Here is a 16,709-nt window from a genome sequence, read left to right as displayed (position 1 = left end):
ATCCTTCCAAGCCCAGAGTCCACCAAAGTGTAAGCCGGCAAGAACTCTAGAAGGGGGATCCCCCAGTAAAGACACAGAAGGACTCATGGCCCTACTCTGAATTTTTCTTCCTCTTTGGGGTTTTCCTGAGGTCCCCACCGGACTCTACTCCTAGGAACAATGCTTCCTATTTTCATTTTGGCCTAAAATGGAAAGGTCCATTTCTTTGTCCTTAAGGTCAAGCTGAGTCAGGCTGATCATGTCAAAAAGAACTTGGGGAAAACAAAAAGGAAATCATTATAGAAACCATAAACAGCATAAAAGTCATCATGTCCAAAGTACACATTTCAGATTCTGAGAATTCCATGAAAACAAGTGAAACACTCACTGAGTTCTACATTCCTTGATCCCAAGAAAACTCCAAGCCTAATCATGCTAGCATAACTTAACAGGCCCCTTGGCCTGCCCCTTGCCCCCAGTCCTGCGTGCCTCTGGCCATGTGATCGCCCAGGCCAACTCAGGCCACTATTATCTCAGCCACCTTCCACCTTTCACAAGTGAATCCTAACTTTCCAAAAATTATAGTTTATTTCCTGGTTTACTTCTAGACTAAGCTCTCTTCCCATAACCACAGCCCCCCTCTTCAATCTGAGGAGAATCCAGCTCACTGTCCTGGATAGTGAAATATCTTTAAATACCCACAAATGAACTTTGAGATTTCCAACCTCACCTACCTAAAGAGTCTTCACCAAGAAAGATTCTTCCTCCAAAGCACACATGGACAAGTGAACACGTGGGCTTCAGAAAATCCACATTATTGTATAGTAATTTCTTCTTCATACATTAACCTTTGGAACCCTTCAAGAGAGTTAATTCAATTTCAAAGAGTTAATTCATATTCCAAACAATATGCAAATAAGTTAGCAATTGCAATCTCCTGAAACGTGATTCTGGCTGGGGTTCTGACCCTATGTCAACAGCAGTTGTGGGGAAAGAACAGGAATGACTCCTATTTGGGTGTCGAGTCCAAAGAAGCAGTCCCCTATAAATCTGGTCGTCAATGATTGCTGGGACGTCAGGACAATTAAGGCATTATGTATAATAGCACGTTGCGATTGGTGAAAGCCCACAGTTACTACTACAGCAGGAAAAGTCAGGGAATAAAAACTGAGTAGTATGAGGATTGAAATTGGGTGACAGGGGCTGGGGAATGTACCTCAGTGGTAAAGCGCTTGCCTAGCATGCGCGGTTCCATCCCCATCACCGCAAAAACAACATCCAACCAACACACACACACACACACACACACACACACACAATCACAATAAACATTTGGGCGGCGCATTCGCCTACACTGATCTTGACCCTTTCGGGTTGCCGTCGTTGCCCTGGGATACCAGGAGACGCTGTGTCCTGTGCGTCCTGTATCTGTGGAGACCGCAATATGGCGGCGGTGTGAGTTAGGAGCGTTGGTCCGCTGCTAGCGAGCAGCCAGGGAAGGAATCTGTACCAGGAGACTGCCTTCTCCGGGAAGTTGTGGCCAGGGCCCCTTGGGGTCCTCAGACAGCCCCGTACGACTGGAAAAACTTGGGCAAGATCAGACCGGGAAGCCCAAAGACAAAAAAGGAACAGCTCTAAGTATATTTTGTTTCCTTCATTTTACCTATTTTTTCCTCAACTCTCCACGACGACCTCCACTTCCTCCACTTTTTTCTCTGGTCATCTTGAGAAATTTTAATATCGGAAATTAGGCAATTAAAGGTGGCTGGTGATATTTGTGTGTGTGTGTGTGTGTGTGTGAGAGAGAGAGAGAGAGAGAGAGTGAGTGTGTATCCCTGGAGATTAGAAGATTGGATTAAAGAAAAAAGTAAAACAAAACCCATAATTGCCCAGTGTCTTCACGATGATTGCAGCAGTGTGAAATCTTTTAGGAAAGTAGTGCAGGCTATTGTGGAAGTTATGATTGTTAGTTGTAGTAACATTGGTTTGTTTAATGCTTTCTCAAACCCCTTATTTCACATAAGCTTTACATGAATTGTGAAATAGGACAATCCTCATTTTATGGAATAGATTGACGTTCCGTGTGATGGAGAAACTTGCTTGTCCCAAGAGAGTCTGGGGAGTTAATGGAAAGCTGCTTGCCTTGCTTTCTGGCCAGTGCTCATTCAGTCCTTAGTCTAGGATGGGACTGTTTCTTACCCCATTACTCTCCCTGTGCACTCTTTGGGCTAATTCCATATGTTGAATGGAGACTTTTTCAGAAACTGCCTGTAGAATCCTCTGAAGTCAGAGACATCAATGAGTAGGGGCAGGACTCCAAAGTGATTCAGTGACAGAAAAGTAATGGTAATTTCCTCCCTGTCTCTTCAGCTTGCATTTCTTGGGTTACATTTGAATGTTTACTTTAAAATTGAAGGTAGGAGTCTTGCCTGTCTTGTCCCATGTCTAGTACAGTATCAGCTAATAGTAGGCACTCAGTAAATACTTTGTGAATGGATGAGTGAATGAATGAATACATGAATGAGTGGATCTAAGATAGTCCCTTCCAGAAGATTTGGGAAACCCTCTAGGAACAACTGAATCAACAGAATCTTTTGCTTTGGATGGGTGGTAGAGAAGGAATGGGAGAGTGTCTTCAGGAAGTGTAGAAATTCTTAAAGGTGATCATAAAATGTTTACGAAATTTGAGTGAGTACATTATAATAAGGAGCTGAACCACAAACATGAACAGGAGAATTAGGCTAAACAAAATGAAAGTCACTTGCAATTATAAACTGTTGTAAGGATTAAAGTACCTGTGAAGACTTTACAACACTGCTTGGCACATACATTCTCAGTGGATGTTAGCAGAAATACATACCATTTTTGATATTGTGGGGAAAGATACTGAGTTGTCTGTAAAAATATTCCTATGTTCAAAAAAGGTGTTAAGAGTGATGCTGCCCAAGGTGATAGCCACTAGTCAAATGTAGCCATTAAGTACTTGGAATAGGAGCAGTCTGAATTTGAAATATAAAATTGTATATTGGATTTGAAAAAAAATGTAAAATATCTCAATCATTTTCTGTCAATTACTTATTAAATGTTAGTGGGTTAAATAAAATACATTATTATTTCACTGGTTTCTTTTACTTTTTAAATGTGGCTACTAGATAATATTTAATTACATATCTGCCTTGCATTATATTTTTGGGGAGCAGAGCCATGTTTGGTGATTTCTTGGATTATTGCTCTGTATTGAGTGTAAAAGGAAATTAGAGCTGAGTGGATTTCTAAAAAATGGTACTAGGGGTTGAATTCAGGTTCTTAAGCATAATAGGCAAGGATTCTACCATTAAGCTACATCCACAGCCCTTAGAGTTGAATGTTGTGAGGTGGATCATTGTAGAGGTCTGGAAACCAGTATCATATGTGCCTGAGCAAGACTGGCTGTAGCAGGAGTGTCTCAGTGTAGAAGTTGCTATTCTCTTATATAGGTTACAAAGTCACATGTGAGTGTATGTGCCAAAGGAAACCTATTAAAGGAAGAAAGGATTTGAAGTGATGAAACCAAAAGTGGTCTAAGACACTTTGTATCCCTTAGAGCAAGGTCAAGAACTCTCTTTCACTCATTTGGTGAAAGCTGTGATTGCTCTTCTTGGAAAATAGCACCTGGGTATATGTATGATATCTCGCATATAATATACATGAAATTGTTTCATATTTTTGCATATAATTTTCAGCTCTGACCCAGTCCATTCAAGGATCCCTCTGTTCTAGAGGTTGTTAATCTTTTTTTTTTTTTTTTTTTCGGTGTTGGAGATCAAAACAAGGGTCTTGTGCATGCTAAGCAAGCACTCTACCACTGAGCAACATCCCCTGCCCCTTCATTTATTCTTGTTTTTTTTAAACCTTTTTATTAGTTATTGATGGACCTTTATTTATTTATTTGTTTATATGTGGTGCTGAGAATCGAACCTAGTGCCTCACACATGCTAGGCAAGCCCTCTACCACTGAGCCACAACCCCAGCCCCTTCTTCATTTATTCTTTAATTGATCTGTTATTTTAGTGAATGTTTGCTTTAAACTTGGTCTACAGGGTGGGTTCTGGTAGAGAAAACCCAGAAGATCACGAACATGCCATCTCATTTGCTTCTTTGCCCTCTATTTATCTTCTTATAGCTTATAAAACACAATTTAGAGGAAATAGAGAGTAAAAACAAGCTAAAGGTAAGGCATGTGCTTTGGTGACTGGGGACTTGCTAAGTAATGCCAATTGAGGCCATGGAGGGGCATGGCTGGATGGGCCTTATTCCCAAACCTCCAGTTGAGTGCCTTTCCTGAGTGGTGTCTCTCGGCCCCCAGGCAAAGCTCCAGATCATATTTCTAGTGTCGGTTCTCATGGTACTGCCTCCTCTCTTACCAGCGTTGGGAAGCAGTCCCTCTCTTCCATCTCAGTGATGGTTGTGGCAAGTCCCCATCATCAACCTCTTTTTCTCACATCCCTCCTGTCTCCCCTCTGCTCTCCTCCCCACTCCAGACTTGTACCTGGATCTGCAGGAACTCCTAGCTTAGTCAGAGTGCTTCCTTGGCATTCTTGTTCCAGGTGCCCATTGCTCATCCAGGCGATATCAGGTCCCACCGTGAGGCCCAGGGACAGCGGAGACTGCACTATGAATTCTGGTGGATCATGCCTGAGTACCATTACAATGGCTGTCCCCACCATCAATGACAGCAGTATACCCATGAGCATCTGCAGCAGCAGCACCAGTGCCCAGGTGAGAATGGTAGAGTAGAATATGGCAGCACCAGTCAGGACATGGATGGCAGGGAAATGGGGAAGGAATCTGAGGGACATGACTGTCATTTACCCTCCAGTGTTAGACCCTGCGTAGGTGGAGCACCAAGCCAACTGGAATGTCGGTAGCAGTGAGCACAATGTGAGAAGCATGGGGTGGGGCTCCACAGGGAGGAGCAGCCAGGAGTCTGGGCAGGTAGCCAGTGTTTCTCTCTTACCTCAGAACACTCCTTTGGCCTTGACCCCTGGGACTTTGTATTTGACCATCGTGTGGATGTTGTTTACTTTTTGTAACTCTTGTGGTTCTCTGTATGGCAGCACAGCTGTCCAAGGGTGTGACTATGGTGTATGACTTTGTGTTTGGTGCAACATGTGTTCATATTGTGTGTGGGTGTGTGGCGTGTGACTGTGGTGTGTGGGTGGTACAGGGTGTATGTTAGGTGGATGGTGCAGTGTGTGTTGTGTCTTGGGGGTGGTACCTGCTTCTTTAGATGTGACTGTTGTTGCATTTATCTCCCTATGGAGAGGGGTCTTCTTGGATGAAGGTGTCTCCTCCATCTGTGTCATTCTAGATATATTCGCCTTTGGATTTGATTGCCACCCTTCCCTCTGGACAGGAAAGGCCCCCTCCTCTCTCTCCGATTTTAGCACCATCTGCATCAGCATCTGAATCTCCCCAATGGCCCTTGTTCCCACCATAGAAACTTCAGGACTCCAATAACCCCACCATCTCCCTTCACCTGGGGGTGGTGGCTGCTTCTTGCTGATGTTCATTCCTGGATTACTTCTTTGCTCCTGATTGATAATTAAATTCTGTTTTAAATACCAGGATAGCTTCTGTTTTCCTGGTTGGATCCTGACAGATGCATCAACTGATATTTATAGTAAATTACCCTCCCTCATCCATGCCACCTTTTCTCCATGTGCAGTCAGGGAAAGAAAATACAGTGGCCATTCAGGACTCTCAGTAAACATTGAAACTGAGAATGTGAGCACTAAGTGAGAAGGGATTTGTTGGTCTTATTCACTATTGTGATCCCAGCACTTAGCACAGGGACTGGGGCATAATAGGTCAACAATATTTGTTAAATGAATGACTACATCCTTGTGGTATGTAATGATAAACCAGCTATAAAGTGGTTGAAGATAAAATGGCAATGAGTTGAGTGATCACACCAATGGCCTTGGTAGGAAGAGGCAATAGGTTCATCCTTTTTCCACCTTACTACCTAGGGAGGTTTCCGTCACTCTTCCTCCTTAGCTGTACAGGCATCAAGCATCAGACTGTGAAGGATCTTTCCATAGCAGACAGGGAAGTGTTAGCACATTGCATCTCCAGCATCACCAGGAACAGCACTTAGAGAGGACCCAGAAGGGGAGGGGCAGGGACAGCTCACACATGAGTTGGCTGCTTTGTTTTATTAGCCAGCTGAGGGGTGGAAGAAGGAACTGTGATGGGTCCTGTGATCTGGAAAAGTGCCATTCCACATAGGAGAGGCTTCTTCAGTGAGGAGGAAGTGGGAGGACTAGGTTTCTGAGAGAGAAGGGTCTGAGGTGAAATTGAGGAACAGAACTGGCCAGCTAAGACTGCATGCGTGTTCTGGATGGACTGGCTGGATTGGGCTGCCCAAAGGGAGGCTTCCAGAGACAGGCTGTCATTGGCAAACCATTCCAGTGACCTTGGGAGAGGACATATCTTCCTCTGGGGCCTGCCTGCTCCTCACCTCTCTCCAGACCATGCCCCTGGTGAGGGTTGTTGTCACTCTTCACTTGCTAGAGACACAGGGCTCTTTGTCCCTCTCTGGGCCTTTGTGTCCTACCCCTAATGCACCTCTCCTTCTTCCCCTTCTCCCTGCCACTGAACAGCCCAGCAGCCCCATAGACACTCAAGTGTGCCTCCCAAAGAAGCAGAACAAAGTAAAGAAGAGGGTCATCTGGGGCATTGAAGTGGCCGAGGAGCTGCAGTGGAAAGGCTGGGAACCTGGGAAGGAGACCACGAAGAACCTGGTTTTGAAAAATCTCTCCTTGAAAACCCAGAAGATGAAGTACAGGTACCAGAGTGAGGGACCAGGGACCCAGGTCCTGAGCCCTCAAGTCCCCAAAGTGGACTCTCTTTAAAAACAAATGAACTTTTGGGCTGGGGCTGGGGCTCAGTGATAGAGCACTCACCTAGCATGTGTGAGGCCCTGGGTTCGATCCTCAGCACCACATATAAATAAATAAAATAAAGGTATTGTGTCCATCTACAACTAAAAAAATAATAATAATTTTTTTTAAAAAAATTAACTCTTAAAATGCTGTATAAAATCAAAGGAGTGTTCAAAATGTGCAGTTTGAAGAATTCCAGAAAGTGGCACTCATGTAACTGGATGAAATCATGGAACAATGACAGTGTCTGAAGCCTCCCTTCCCCCATCCTGGGTCCCTCCCCCTCCTTGCTAATGAAGAAAACCACCATCCCGCCTTTTATGTGACTTCCTTGCTTTTCTCAAATGCGTTTACCAGCTGTGTCTACATCTCTAAATGGCATCCCTAAATTGATTTTACCTTCTTAGGAACTTTATGTAAATGGGAGAATTTGGTGTACCCTTTTAACCCTTTCGTTTCTGTCTGTAAGACAGGGTGACTAAGTTGCCGAGGCTGGCTTGCTCTTGAAGTCCTTTTGCTTCAGCCTCCTGGGTTGCTGGGATGACAGGTGTGCCCCATCAGGCCTGGACTGAAGTTTAATAACTTATCTAGTAATTATTTGGGGTTTCTTCCAGGCGCACATTCATATTTTATATAGAAAGTGGTGATTCTCTTTCTTTCTTTCCAATTCTTGTACCTTTTCTTTGCCTTTACTGTACTATTAAATAGAAAGTGTTGAGCAGAAGTAGTTATAGAAAACAGCCCTGTCTTGTTTATGATCTTCAAGTGAAAGATTCCAATGTTTCACCATTAAGCTGGATATTTTCTGTAGGTTTTTTCTTTTTTTTCTGGTGGACTTGATCATTTTAAGGAAGTTCTCTTCTATTTCTGCTTTGTTAAGTTTTTCTCATAAACACATGAAATATACCTAATTTTTATTGATTCTCTTTAGTTACATATGACAGTGAAATCTATTTTGATATATTTAAACAAGCATGGAATATATCTTATTCTAATTAGGACCCCAGTCTTGTGATGGTGAGATTTTTATTGAGATTATCATCTAATTTTTTCCCTCTCTTAACTCACATGGTAGAATATATTGATTTTCTATTTTTTAAATATTTATTTATTTTTTAGTTGTAGTTGGACACAATACCTTTGTTCCATTCCTTTATTTTTATGTGATGCTGAGGATTGAACCCAGGGCCCTGCATGCGCTAGGCGAGCGCTCTACCACTGAGCCACAATCCCAGCCCCTTGATTTTCTATATTATATCAACCACTTATTCCTCAAATAACCCCAATTGGTCACAACTGAGTATGCTTTCTATACGTTGTTAAATTCCTTTTGCTAATATTGCTAATTTTGTGTTTCTGCGTAAGCTTGTTTTTCTGTATCTCTAGGGTCTAGAGATCCTGCCTAGTCTCTAGGGTCTTTGCAATTTTCCTTCCTACTGTTTTCTTTGTGGAAAGATTTTTGACTACCTATTCCATTTCCTTGATGATTTCAGGTAGGATGCCATAAAATTTATTGTGCAATTCTTGAGTCAGTTTGGTTAGTAATATTTTCCTCAGAGTGTGTTTATTTCAGCATTTACAGGCATAGAGTCGTTGACAGCATCTTATTAATATTTTTAAAGTCTACAACATCTGTGACATTGGCCACCCTTGCACCTCCCTTCCCAGCCTTGATTACCCCAGATAAGAGCTCAGGGATTCTGTTAAATCAAGATAGCCAGTCCCATTCCTGTCTTCCTGGGCCATCATCCTCATCAGAGACACAAGTGTTGTTCTTTTTTGATTTGGGTAAAGATCTGAAAGGATCGTGGGAGTGGCTGTGCCCTCTTGTGATCAGACCCTATCTCCCTCCCCATGGACTCATCTCCTTTTTCTCCATGGTCCCACAACGCCAGCCCCCTCAGCTCTCTCTAGAGTCTGCAATTTTCCTGCCTCCTCTGGTTGCTATAAGCCCAGATCTGAAGTGCTCATCTCTTGGCTCTTTCCTGAAGGCCTCTCAAGACCAAGTTCTTCTTCACAGTCATCCCTCAGCCCATCTTCCTGAGCCCAGGCATAACTCTCATGCTTCCTATTGTCTTCCGGCCTCTAGAGAAGGTAAGTCCCACCAAGCAAACAGTAGCATGATGGGAGGGACATGGGAACAGGGACCTCAGAACAGGAGGTAGGACAGAGCAGCAAGGAGCTCCCCACACCACACATACACCCTGCCAGCTACAACTAAAACCCCAGCTGGGAGTCCCCCACAGGGCTCAGAGCCTAATCTCCTTAGACAGAGGGACATTCCCCATCAGATTTGGGGGCGTAAAGACTGCAATACTGTGTTGGTTACTAGAAAGTCCTAAATTTCTTGGCCTCTTCTTGCTCTCTGCAAGTTTCTTCAAAATTCTTTGTAACAACAACAACAACAACAACAATTTCTCTTTGAGATGGGGGATCTTACTGTGTTGCCCAGGCTAGCCTTGAACCCTTGGCTCAAGTGATCTTCCTGCCTCAACCTTTCTAATACATCTGACTACTGATGTACTGACTACCAAAATGTCCTCAAAATTCTTTGTTCCCCACAGAAGAGCCCCTCATCTCTGAGACCCAGACAGTATAGGAGCACAGGCTGAGCTAGTACGTCACAACCCAGCCTACTGCCAGGGGTTGTGTTGGGGGGGATAACTGAGGGTGGGTGGGATGTGTGGCCCCTAAACACTAGGAAGGCACTGCTGACTGCCTCCCCTCTCCCCTGCCCTACAGAGAGAGTACAAGGACCAGCTGTGGTTTGAGAAGGAAGAGGGGATATTCTGTGTGGAACTGAGGGCCACCCTGCCTTGCCACAAACTAGAGTGCCCCCCGTCCCTACAGCTGCCCATGTGTGCCATCGGGGACACGGTTGAGGCCTGTTTCTGCCTGGACAATGTGGGGTGAGGGGAAGGTGGCTGAAGCTCAGAGGTGACAAGAACAAGCACTGGGAAGAGAGTCCAGGGAGCAGGGGAGGCAGGCATGTCTCAGTGGGGAATAGGGCACCCCGGAGCCTCTACCTGATAAGGCCAAGCAGTAGTCAGATGTACAGTGACCCGGACCCACCCCCTGCCTCCTAGGGACCTGCCCACCTTCTTCACCTGGGAGTTCCCCAGCTCATTCCAGATCCTTCCCACCACGGGGTTACTGGAGCCAGGCCTGGCTTGTAGGATCAAAGTGACCTTTCAGCCCCTCATGGCTGTCATCCATGAAGTGGAGGCCACGTGCTGGTATGGGGAGGGCAGCAAGCAGAAAAGCAGCATCCAGCTGCAGGCTATAGGTGAGGCCTTCCTCTCCGCTGTCCCCAGTGCACAGCTGCTGCTGCCTGGGTCTCAAGGCCTTAGTGTGCCCCCACCTCCCACTCTGCCTCCCCACCCCCCCACACACAAGCTTTGCCTTTTCTTTGCTTCCATCATGTCACAGACTGTTTTCCCTGGGGACACATGTCTTCTAGGGACTGTTCCCCCAAAACTGCCCCATCTCTGCCCCAGCCAAATGTGCCCAGCTGGTGGTGAGCATAAGGCACAAGCGACCGGAGGACCAGGATGCTGAGGGCTCGCAGAAGGTGTTGCACTTCGGCTGCGTTGCTGTGGGCTGCACGGCTGAGAGGCAGATAAGGCTGTATAACCCATCTGTGGTAGGCACTGGGCAGGGGAAGGAGGGTGGCAGGAGGGGGAGGCAGGACTCAGGGACCCCAGGACTGGGTGTGCTTAAACTCCATTCCCTTTTCATAATAACCCAGAGCCTCCAGTCTGTTCCCACACACGTCAACAGCTGTCATTAGACATTCCCCTCTCCTCTCAGCTGGCACTGGGCTCATGTGACCCTAGCCTCTCAGAGAACCCCTGGAGTAGCCCTAAGAGTGTCCTGACCCCAGGACCATAGCTAGCCCCATAATGCTTTGGGAAGAACAAGACTCTGTTCTGGGCACACGGCATGGCCCTTCCTTCTTCCTGGTGGAGGCAGCTTCACCCACACCCATGCCAATCAGTACACACGGGCTAGATGCCAGCTGCCCCCACTACCTTGGCTGGACCCCTCTGTACAGTGCCCAGACTGCCCAACTCTGTGACCTGATCCTTTGCTTCCTCACCTGGACCCACAGGTGAATGCCCCTTTTAGGATCGAAATAGCCTCAGACATTCTGGCCAAAGACCAAGCCTTCTCATGTTCCAAGGGCCATGGCATCGTGCCCCCAGGAGAAAAGAAATATGTGTCATTGTTCTTCCACCCTGAGGCCTTGGATGGCAGAACTATGGATTACATTTCCATCATGTCTTCCGGCTGTGTCTCCCAAACTGTGCTCAAAGTCGTTGGTTTCTGTATAGGTAATGGCATCCCCCAGGCCAGGAGCAGCCCAGATTTAGGATTCCAGAGAACTCCTTGTCTGTTCTTAAGAGACCTTGCCTCTAGTCTGTCAGCCTGGGTGTCTGCTGCCCCCTCGTGGCCCAGTGGGGAAGCATTGTGGACACCTGGTGATACCATCCTGCCACTACCCCTAATGACATGGGTCTCTGCTCAGGCTGCAGGGATTCTGTGCCCATCCTCCTGCCCATCTATCACCAGGCAACAGCAACCCCAGCAGTGTCAGCCTTTCTGAGACATTCTCTGGGAGGCTAATACCCCAGCCCCACCCAAGTGGGAGGGCCCACTCGGAGGGACAACATCTCCTGTGCCCAGGTCCTGCTGTGGCCCTGCAGCACTACTGTGTCAACTTCAACTGGGTCAACCCTGGGGAGCACTCGGAGCAGACACTGTGGATAGAGAACCAGTCAGACAGCACAGCACACTTCCAGTTTGCCATCGACTGCCAGGAGAGCGTCTTCAGCATCCAACCTGCCTTCGGGACCCTGGTGGGCAAGGCCCGCATGACCCTGCACTGCACCTTCCGGCCCACTCGCCCCATCATCTGCTTTCGGCGGGTGGCCTGTCTCATCCACCACCAGGTGAGTGGTAGGGAAGGGGCTGAGGGGAAGGAATCCCTCAGCGTGAGAGCCAGTGAGGAAGGCAGGCCTCGGTAGCCATTCTCCTGTATTCTGAAACTTCCAGGGCCATCTCTCAGCCATCTTCTCCTTCAGGGCTCCAGCCCAGGCTGTTGGAGCTAGATTGTGGCCAGGAGCACCTGAGGGCTTACTCTGAGCCAACTGGGTGTGCCAAGCTTGTCTGGTTGCTACCAGGCCAGAGACTTTGGTGAAGCTGTTGCTGGTGGGCTGGGGAGAGAGAGGTTTCGGCGTCATTCCACACAGTATGTGCAAGGCAGAGAGTCTGAGATAAGAACCCAACTCCAGGCCTCTGGGCAGGTCATTCCCTTGGTGCCCTGACCTGAGGTGCCTGGCTAAGATGGCAAGCAGGGACTGAAATTTATCCTCAGATCCCTCCCGAGCAGGTACTCAGGCTCTGGGCTCTCTCTCTCTAGGCCTGGAGAGTGGGTGCCTCTTTCTGAGTCTCATGCAGGTGTAGGGTTCATGGGGGCCTTGGGATGGGAGGAAAGAACGAATTTGCTTTCTGCTCCCACAGGGAGGGCCTAAATGCTGGTCTTGCAGGCCCTTGGCTGGCAGTGGGATGGGTAGTACAAGGAATGCCCAGCGCCCGTGTGCAGCAGAGGGAAGGGCAGGCAATGGCTGAGTGTCCCACTTACCACTGAGTCAGCTAGGCGGCTGTCAGAATGCTCCCTCTGCCTACCACCCTGCAGCTCCATCTCTGCCATCCTGTTTGCCCAGTGTCCGTCCTCAGTTCAACCCCAGCGTACCCCCTTACCCCACCAACCCTCCTGTGCCCTGTCACCCATGGAAAATGTCGCAGGACCCGCTGTTCCTGGACCTGATAGGAACCTGCCACTCAGACAACACCAAGCCCGTCATCCTGAAGCCTCAGCACCTCACCTGGTACCGCACGCACCTGGCTCGGGGTCTGACACTGTACCCTCCTGACATCCTGGGCATCATGCTGAAGGAGAGGAAGCTGGAACGAGACAGGAATGGGGCCCTTATGATACCCATTGAGGTACCGTGGATCCCTTGGTGCCCATGGGGAGCAGGATGCCCTTTCCAGGTTCCAGCCCCCTCTAGCAATTTGTGAACAGTCCTCTGTTCCCGAGGTACAACTAGAGCTGGGGGTGACCTTCCTGGAGCTCTTGCAGTCTTTTTTTCCCAGAAGGGAGGGGCAGAAGGAGGGCAGCGGCAGGAGGAATGGCAGTTGGGTGCCATCCCTGTCTCTCCCCTTGCAGGACCTGGAGGATATGCCAGCCCCACAGTACCCCTATATTCCCCCCATGACTGAGATCTTCTTCGATGGTACCAATGACTTGGCCATCTTCCCCCCACCCGTCAGCATAGAGCCCATGGAGGTGGACTTTGGTGGCTGCCCTGGGCCTGAGCCCCCCAACCCTATCCCTCTGTGCCTGATGAATCACACCAAGGGCAAGATCAAAGTGGTCTGGACACGCAGAGATGACTGTCCCTTCTGGGTGACCCCAGACACCTGCGATGTGCCCCCACTCAAGTCTGTAGCCTTGCGTCTGCACTTCCAGCCACCCAACCCCAACTGCCTCTATGCTGTGGAGCTTGAAGCCTTTGCTGCCTACAAGGTGTGTGCTGACAGAACAAGTTGGGGAAGATGGTTCTCTGCCTTCCCCAACAGAGAGGGGCAAGGTGGGGTGACAGCGTGTGACACAGGGTCCTGCATGGTCCATCCTGTTCATGCCCGGCTTCTCCTACTTTCTCCTTGGTTGGACAGCACTCCCTACTGGTTTGATCTGGTCTAACTCAGGCCCTCTGATAATGTCTCATTCATTTGAGGCCTCCTTCTCCTCTGGGGAGGAACTCAGCTGGGATTTCCTTTGGGAAAATTGGGCTAGGGGGTTCCTGGCTTCTCTTCTAGTCCTCCAAGCAGGAAATGGTCCCTACAAAGGAGCTGTGAGCAGGCAGGAACCAGGCCTGGGAACTGAGTCAGGGTGCAGATAATGAAGTACACCAGGGAGGGGCTACTGAGTACAACTTCCCCTGTCAAGAACCTCAGTCCACAGCCTGTCCCCAGGCCTGCTGTGGCTGCTGGGCCTCTTAGTCCCTCCATGTTCCCAGGCAGCCACTTTCCCTCCCTCAGCCCTGTCCACATGCTGTTCTTCGAAGTTGCTAGCTCTGGACTGGAGAAGAGCAGCACTGAACAGTCAAGGTCGGAGTCCCTGACCAGCTCCGTGACCTTGGACAAATTCCTTCATATCTTTTCATCTGTAAACCAGGGGCTGTTTCAGAACTTTTAGGGAGGTTTCCCAAACAGAGTTTTTAATTGCCTCTGCTCTGGTGTCTTGGCAGTGGGGGAATATGGAGTTTGTAGAATAAGGCTGTAGATTCCTGGCTTGGCTGAGGCCAAGCACTTCAGGTTTAGGTTACAGGGTTACAGGCTGTATACCTGTAATAGTCTGATAAGGCGGCCAGCAACCACACGGGGCCACTGAACACTGAAAATGGAGATGTGCTATAAACATAAAATAGTTCAAAACTAAATTTCAAAGATTTCATACAAAAAGAAAGTAACATATCTCATTAATAATTTTATGATGATTATATGTTACAGTGATAAGATTTTTAGATCCAGTGGGTTAAATAAAATATATTATTGAAATTAATTTCATGCGTTTTACTTTTTCATGTGGCCACTGGGACATTTAGAATTATATTTGTGGCTGGTGTTTGTGGCTCATGTTGTATTTCCATTGGCTACTGCTCCTCTGGGCTCATTCCTAGAGAATGAATGCTGCTTTCAGATCCTGCCCCACCCGCCTCCTGGCTGTGGGGACTACAAGAGAGGGTTTGCAGAGCACTCCCTGTAGGGCCTGGCTCAAGAGGGGTGGGGGTGGAGGTGGGGGGTGTACAGCTGTTGTACTCTGCATGCACTATCTCCCCTGCGCCCTTGCCCCCTATCCACCCCAGCTTCAGCACCCAATGTAAGACTCCTGCAGCACAGGGGCAGGGAGGGGCAAGGTGGCTGCCTTCCATGGAACCCTGAGCTGCCTCCTGCAGGTCCTGTGGAGCTACAGCAACATCGAGGAGGACTGCACTGTGTGCCCATCTTGGTGCCTGACAGTGAAGGCACGAGGCCACAGCTATTTTGCTGCCTTGGAGCATCATGTCCCCCAATATTCCCTGGATGTACCCAAGGTGAGTGTGGTACCAACAGCAGTGAGAGAAGGCCAGGGGAGCGCTGGCTTCTACCTTGGCCTGCAGATCTTTCTTTCTCTCTATCTTGGCCTCAGAAACACACCCCTATACCCTCTCCAGCTGTCCTGGGGATCTGGGCCACTTAAGGACTTGCTCCTAGACCATGGCACTGGGACAGGGACATTCTGGGAGCTGGACACCAGTCCTCCCTTCTCCCTCTGAAATAGTCACCCGGTCCTCTGCCTCTCAGGTTTAAACCTCCTCAGCTCCTTCGTTGCCAGTGCCCTGTTGACCGAGCGCCTGCCCAGCCTAGGTCCTGGGCTAGGCTCTAGGGAAACAAGGACACAAACCATTAGCCCTGTCCTTGGGGGATACTCCTTGGGGGATCAGAATTCCCAGGTCTCTCACAAGGCCCTTGAGGCCCTTCAGGCCTATGAAGCAAAGTGTCGAAGAGCTGAAAAGTGTAGGGCCCGCCGCCAGGCCACCAGCTGCTAATTCTAGTTTGGCCTCAGGTGTCTCCTCCTGGCTCCCATCATCAGCTTTTCTCAATAGTCTTCTTGCCCTGGAAAGGTACTGCTCTGAGCCTGATCCTCCCACCAGCTCCACTCCTTTCCCCAATCCCAAACCTGTACCACCCCTGCCCAAAGCCCTCCCTGACTCAAAGGGTTCTCCTGCTGATGCCCTCAGCAGCCTTCCCTTGGCATGTCCTCAAGTGGTCTGTGGCCTTTCCCATAGTCCCCACATCTGGATGGGAGTTGGGTCCAGGATTGAGAGTTTGTGCTTTGTAGCCCAGTGCACTGTAGCCCAGTGCACGCCCCACCTCAGAGGCTCAAGAAGAGTTTGGGGGTTGGGCAGTTGGGGCTGGATTCCTTCAGTCACCTGCATGAGAATCATTTGCCCCTGAGCTTCTAGACCAGGATTTCCAAAAGCATCTTTCCAAAGGGTGGTTTGAGGGCGCTCTAAACAACTTTTCTTCTAACTGGAAGGACAGACCTTGGAGGCCTAAGTTTTTCTAGGACCTATGATTACCCGACCTCTGTTTCTAAAGGTCTCAGCAAAAGGGAAGACAGAGTATTCTTTGGTGCTAGACTGTGGCCTCCCTCAATTCCCTTCTTTTAAGTTGTTGGTTGAGCTGTGTGCGGGCATCTTGGATCTCATTGGAAATGGCCCACCCACACCCACATGCATGCCCCTGAGTGTGCATCCCAAGGGTGGGGATCTGACAGGGCTCCTGCTTTCCTCTTCTCTCCCACTCCCAGCTATTTCCTGCAGTGTCCTCTGGTGAGCCCTCCTACCGCAGCCTGCTCCTGGTCAACAAAGGCTCCTTGCTGCTGATCTTCAGCCTGGCCCCCAAAAGCAGCTCAGACATCACCTTGCGGCCTGCCTCAGGCCTGGTAGCCCCTGGGGCCCACCAGATCTTTCTCATCAGCACCTACCCTAAGGGCACCTCCTGGAAGCAGCACATTTTCTACCTGCAGTTCAATTTTTACCCCCAATATCTCAAGGTAGGAGGCAAGAATAGGGAGTCCTTAGAAGTGGACCCTAATCTGTGACTTCTTTTTTCAAAACCACTCTCTGGGGTTGGCTTGCAAGGCTCCCCTGAACTATCCAGGAAGGTAGTATCTCAGGGAGATGGTCCATT

The 16,709-nt window shown here is 48.6% G+C and overlaps 1 protein-coding gene across 1 annotated transcript in view; it reads left to right on the top strand.

Moving 5' to 3' along the window:
* The first annotated feature begins 1,073 nt into the window (after positions 1-1,073).
* Cfap65 (cilia and flagella associated protein 65) overlaps positions 1,074-16,709 on the top strand; it is a 33,221-nt gene continuing 17,585 nt past the window's right edge. The window contains exons 1-14 of the mRNA XM_058577567.1: positions 1,074-1,131; positions 1,440-1,617; positions 4,566-4,737; positions 6,624-6,808; positions 8,897-8,999; positions 9,648-9,814; positions 9,992-10,191; positions 10,403-10,548; positions 11,017-11,239; positions 11,592-11,857; positions 12,714-12,914; positions 13,138-13,497; positions 14,930-15,067; positions 16,327-16,572. Coding sequence (XP_058433550.1) covers positions 1,074-1,131; positions 1,440-1,617; positions 4,566-4,737; positions 6,624-6,808; positions 8,897-8,999; positions 9,648-9,814; positions 9,992-10,191; positions 10,403-10,548; positions 11,017-11,239; positions 11,592-11,857; positions 12,714-12,914; positions 13,138-13,497; positions 14,930-15,067; positions 16,327-16,572 — 2,643 coding nt within the window. The remainder of the gene's footprint in view (positions 1,132-1,439; positions 1,618-4,565; positions 4,738-6,623; positions 6,809-8,896; positions 9,000-9,647; positions 9,815-9,991; positions 10,192-10,402; positions 10,549-11,016; positions 11,240-11,591; positions 11,858-12,713; positions 12,915-13,137; positions 13,498-14,929; positions 15,068-16,326; positions 16,573-16,709) is intronic.

The sequence above is a fragment of the Marmota monax genome, unplaced genomic scaffold, assembly GCF_021218885.2.
Source record: "Marmota monax isolate L192 unplaced genomic scaffold, Marmota_monax_Labrador192_F-V1.1 WCK01_AAM20220418_F8-fsc00041, whole genome shotgun sequence".
Lineage (NCBI taxonomy): Eukaryota > Metazoa > Chordata > Mammalia > Rodentia > Sciuridae > Marmota > Marmota monax.
This window is presented reverse-complemented; position numbering and strand designations above follow the sequence as displayed.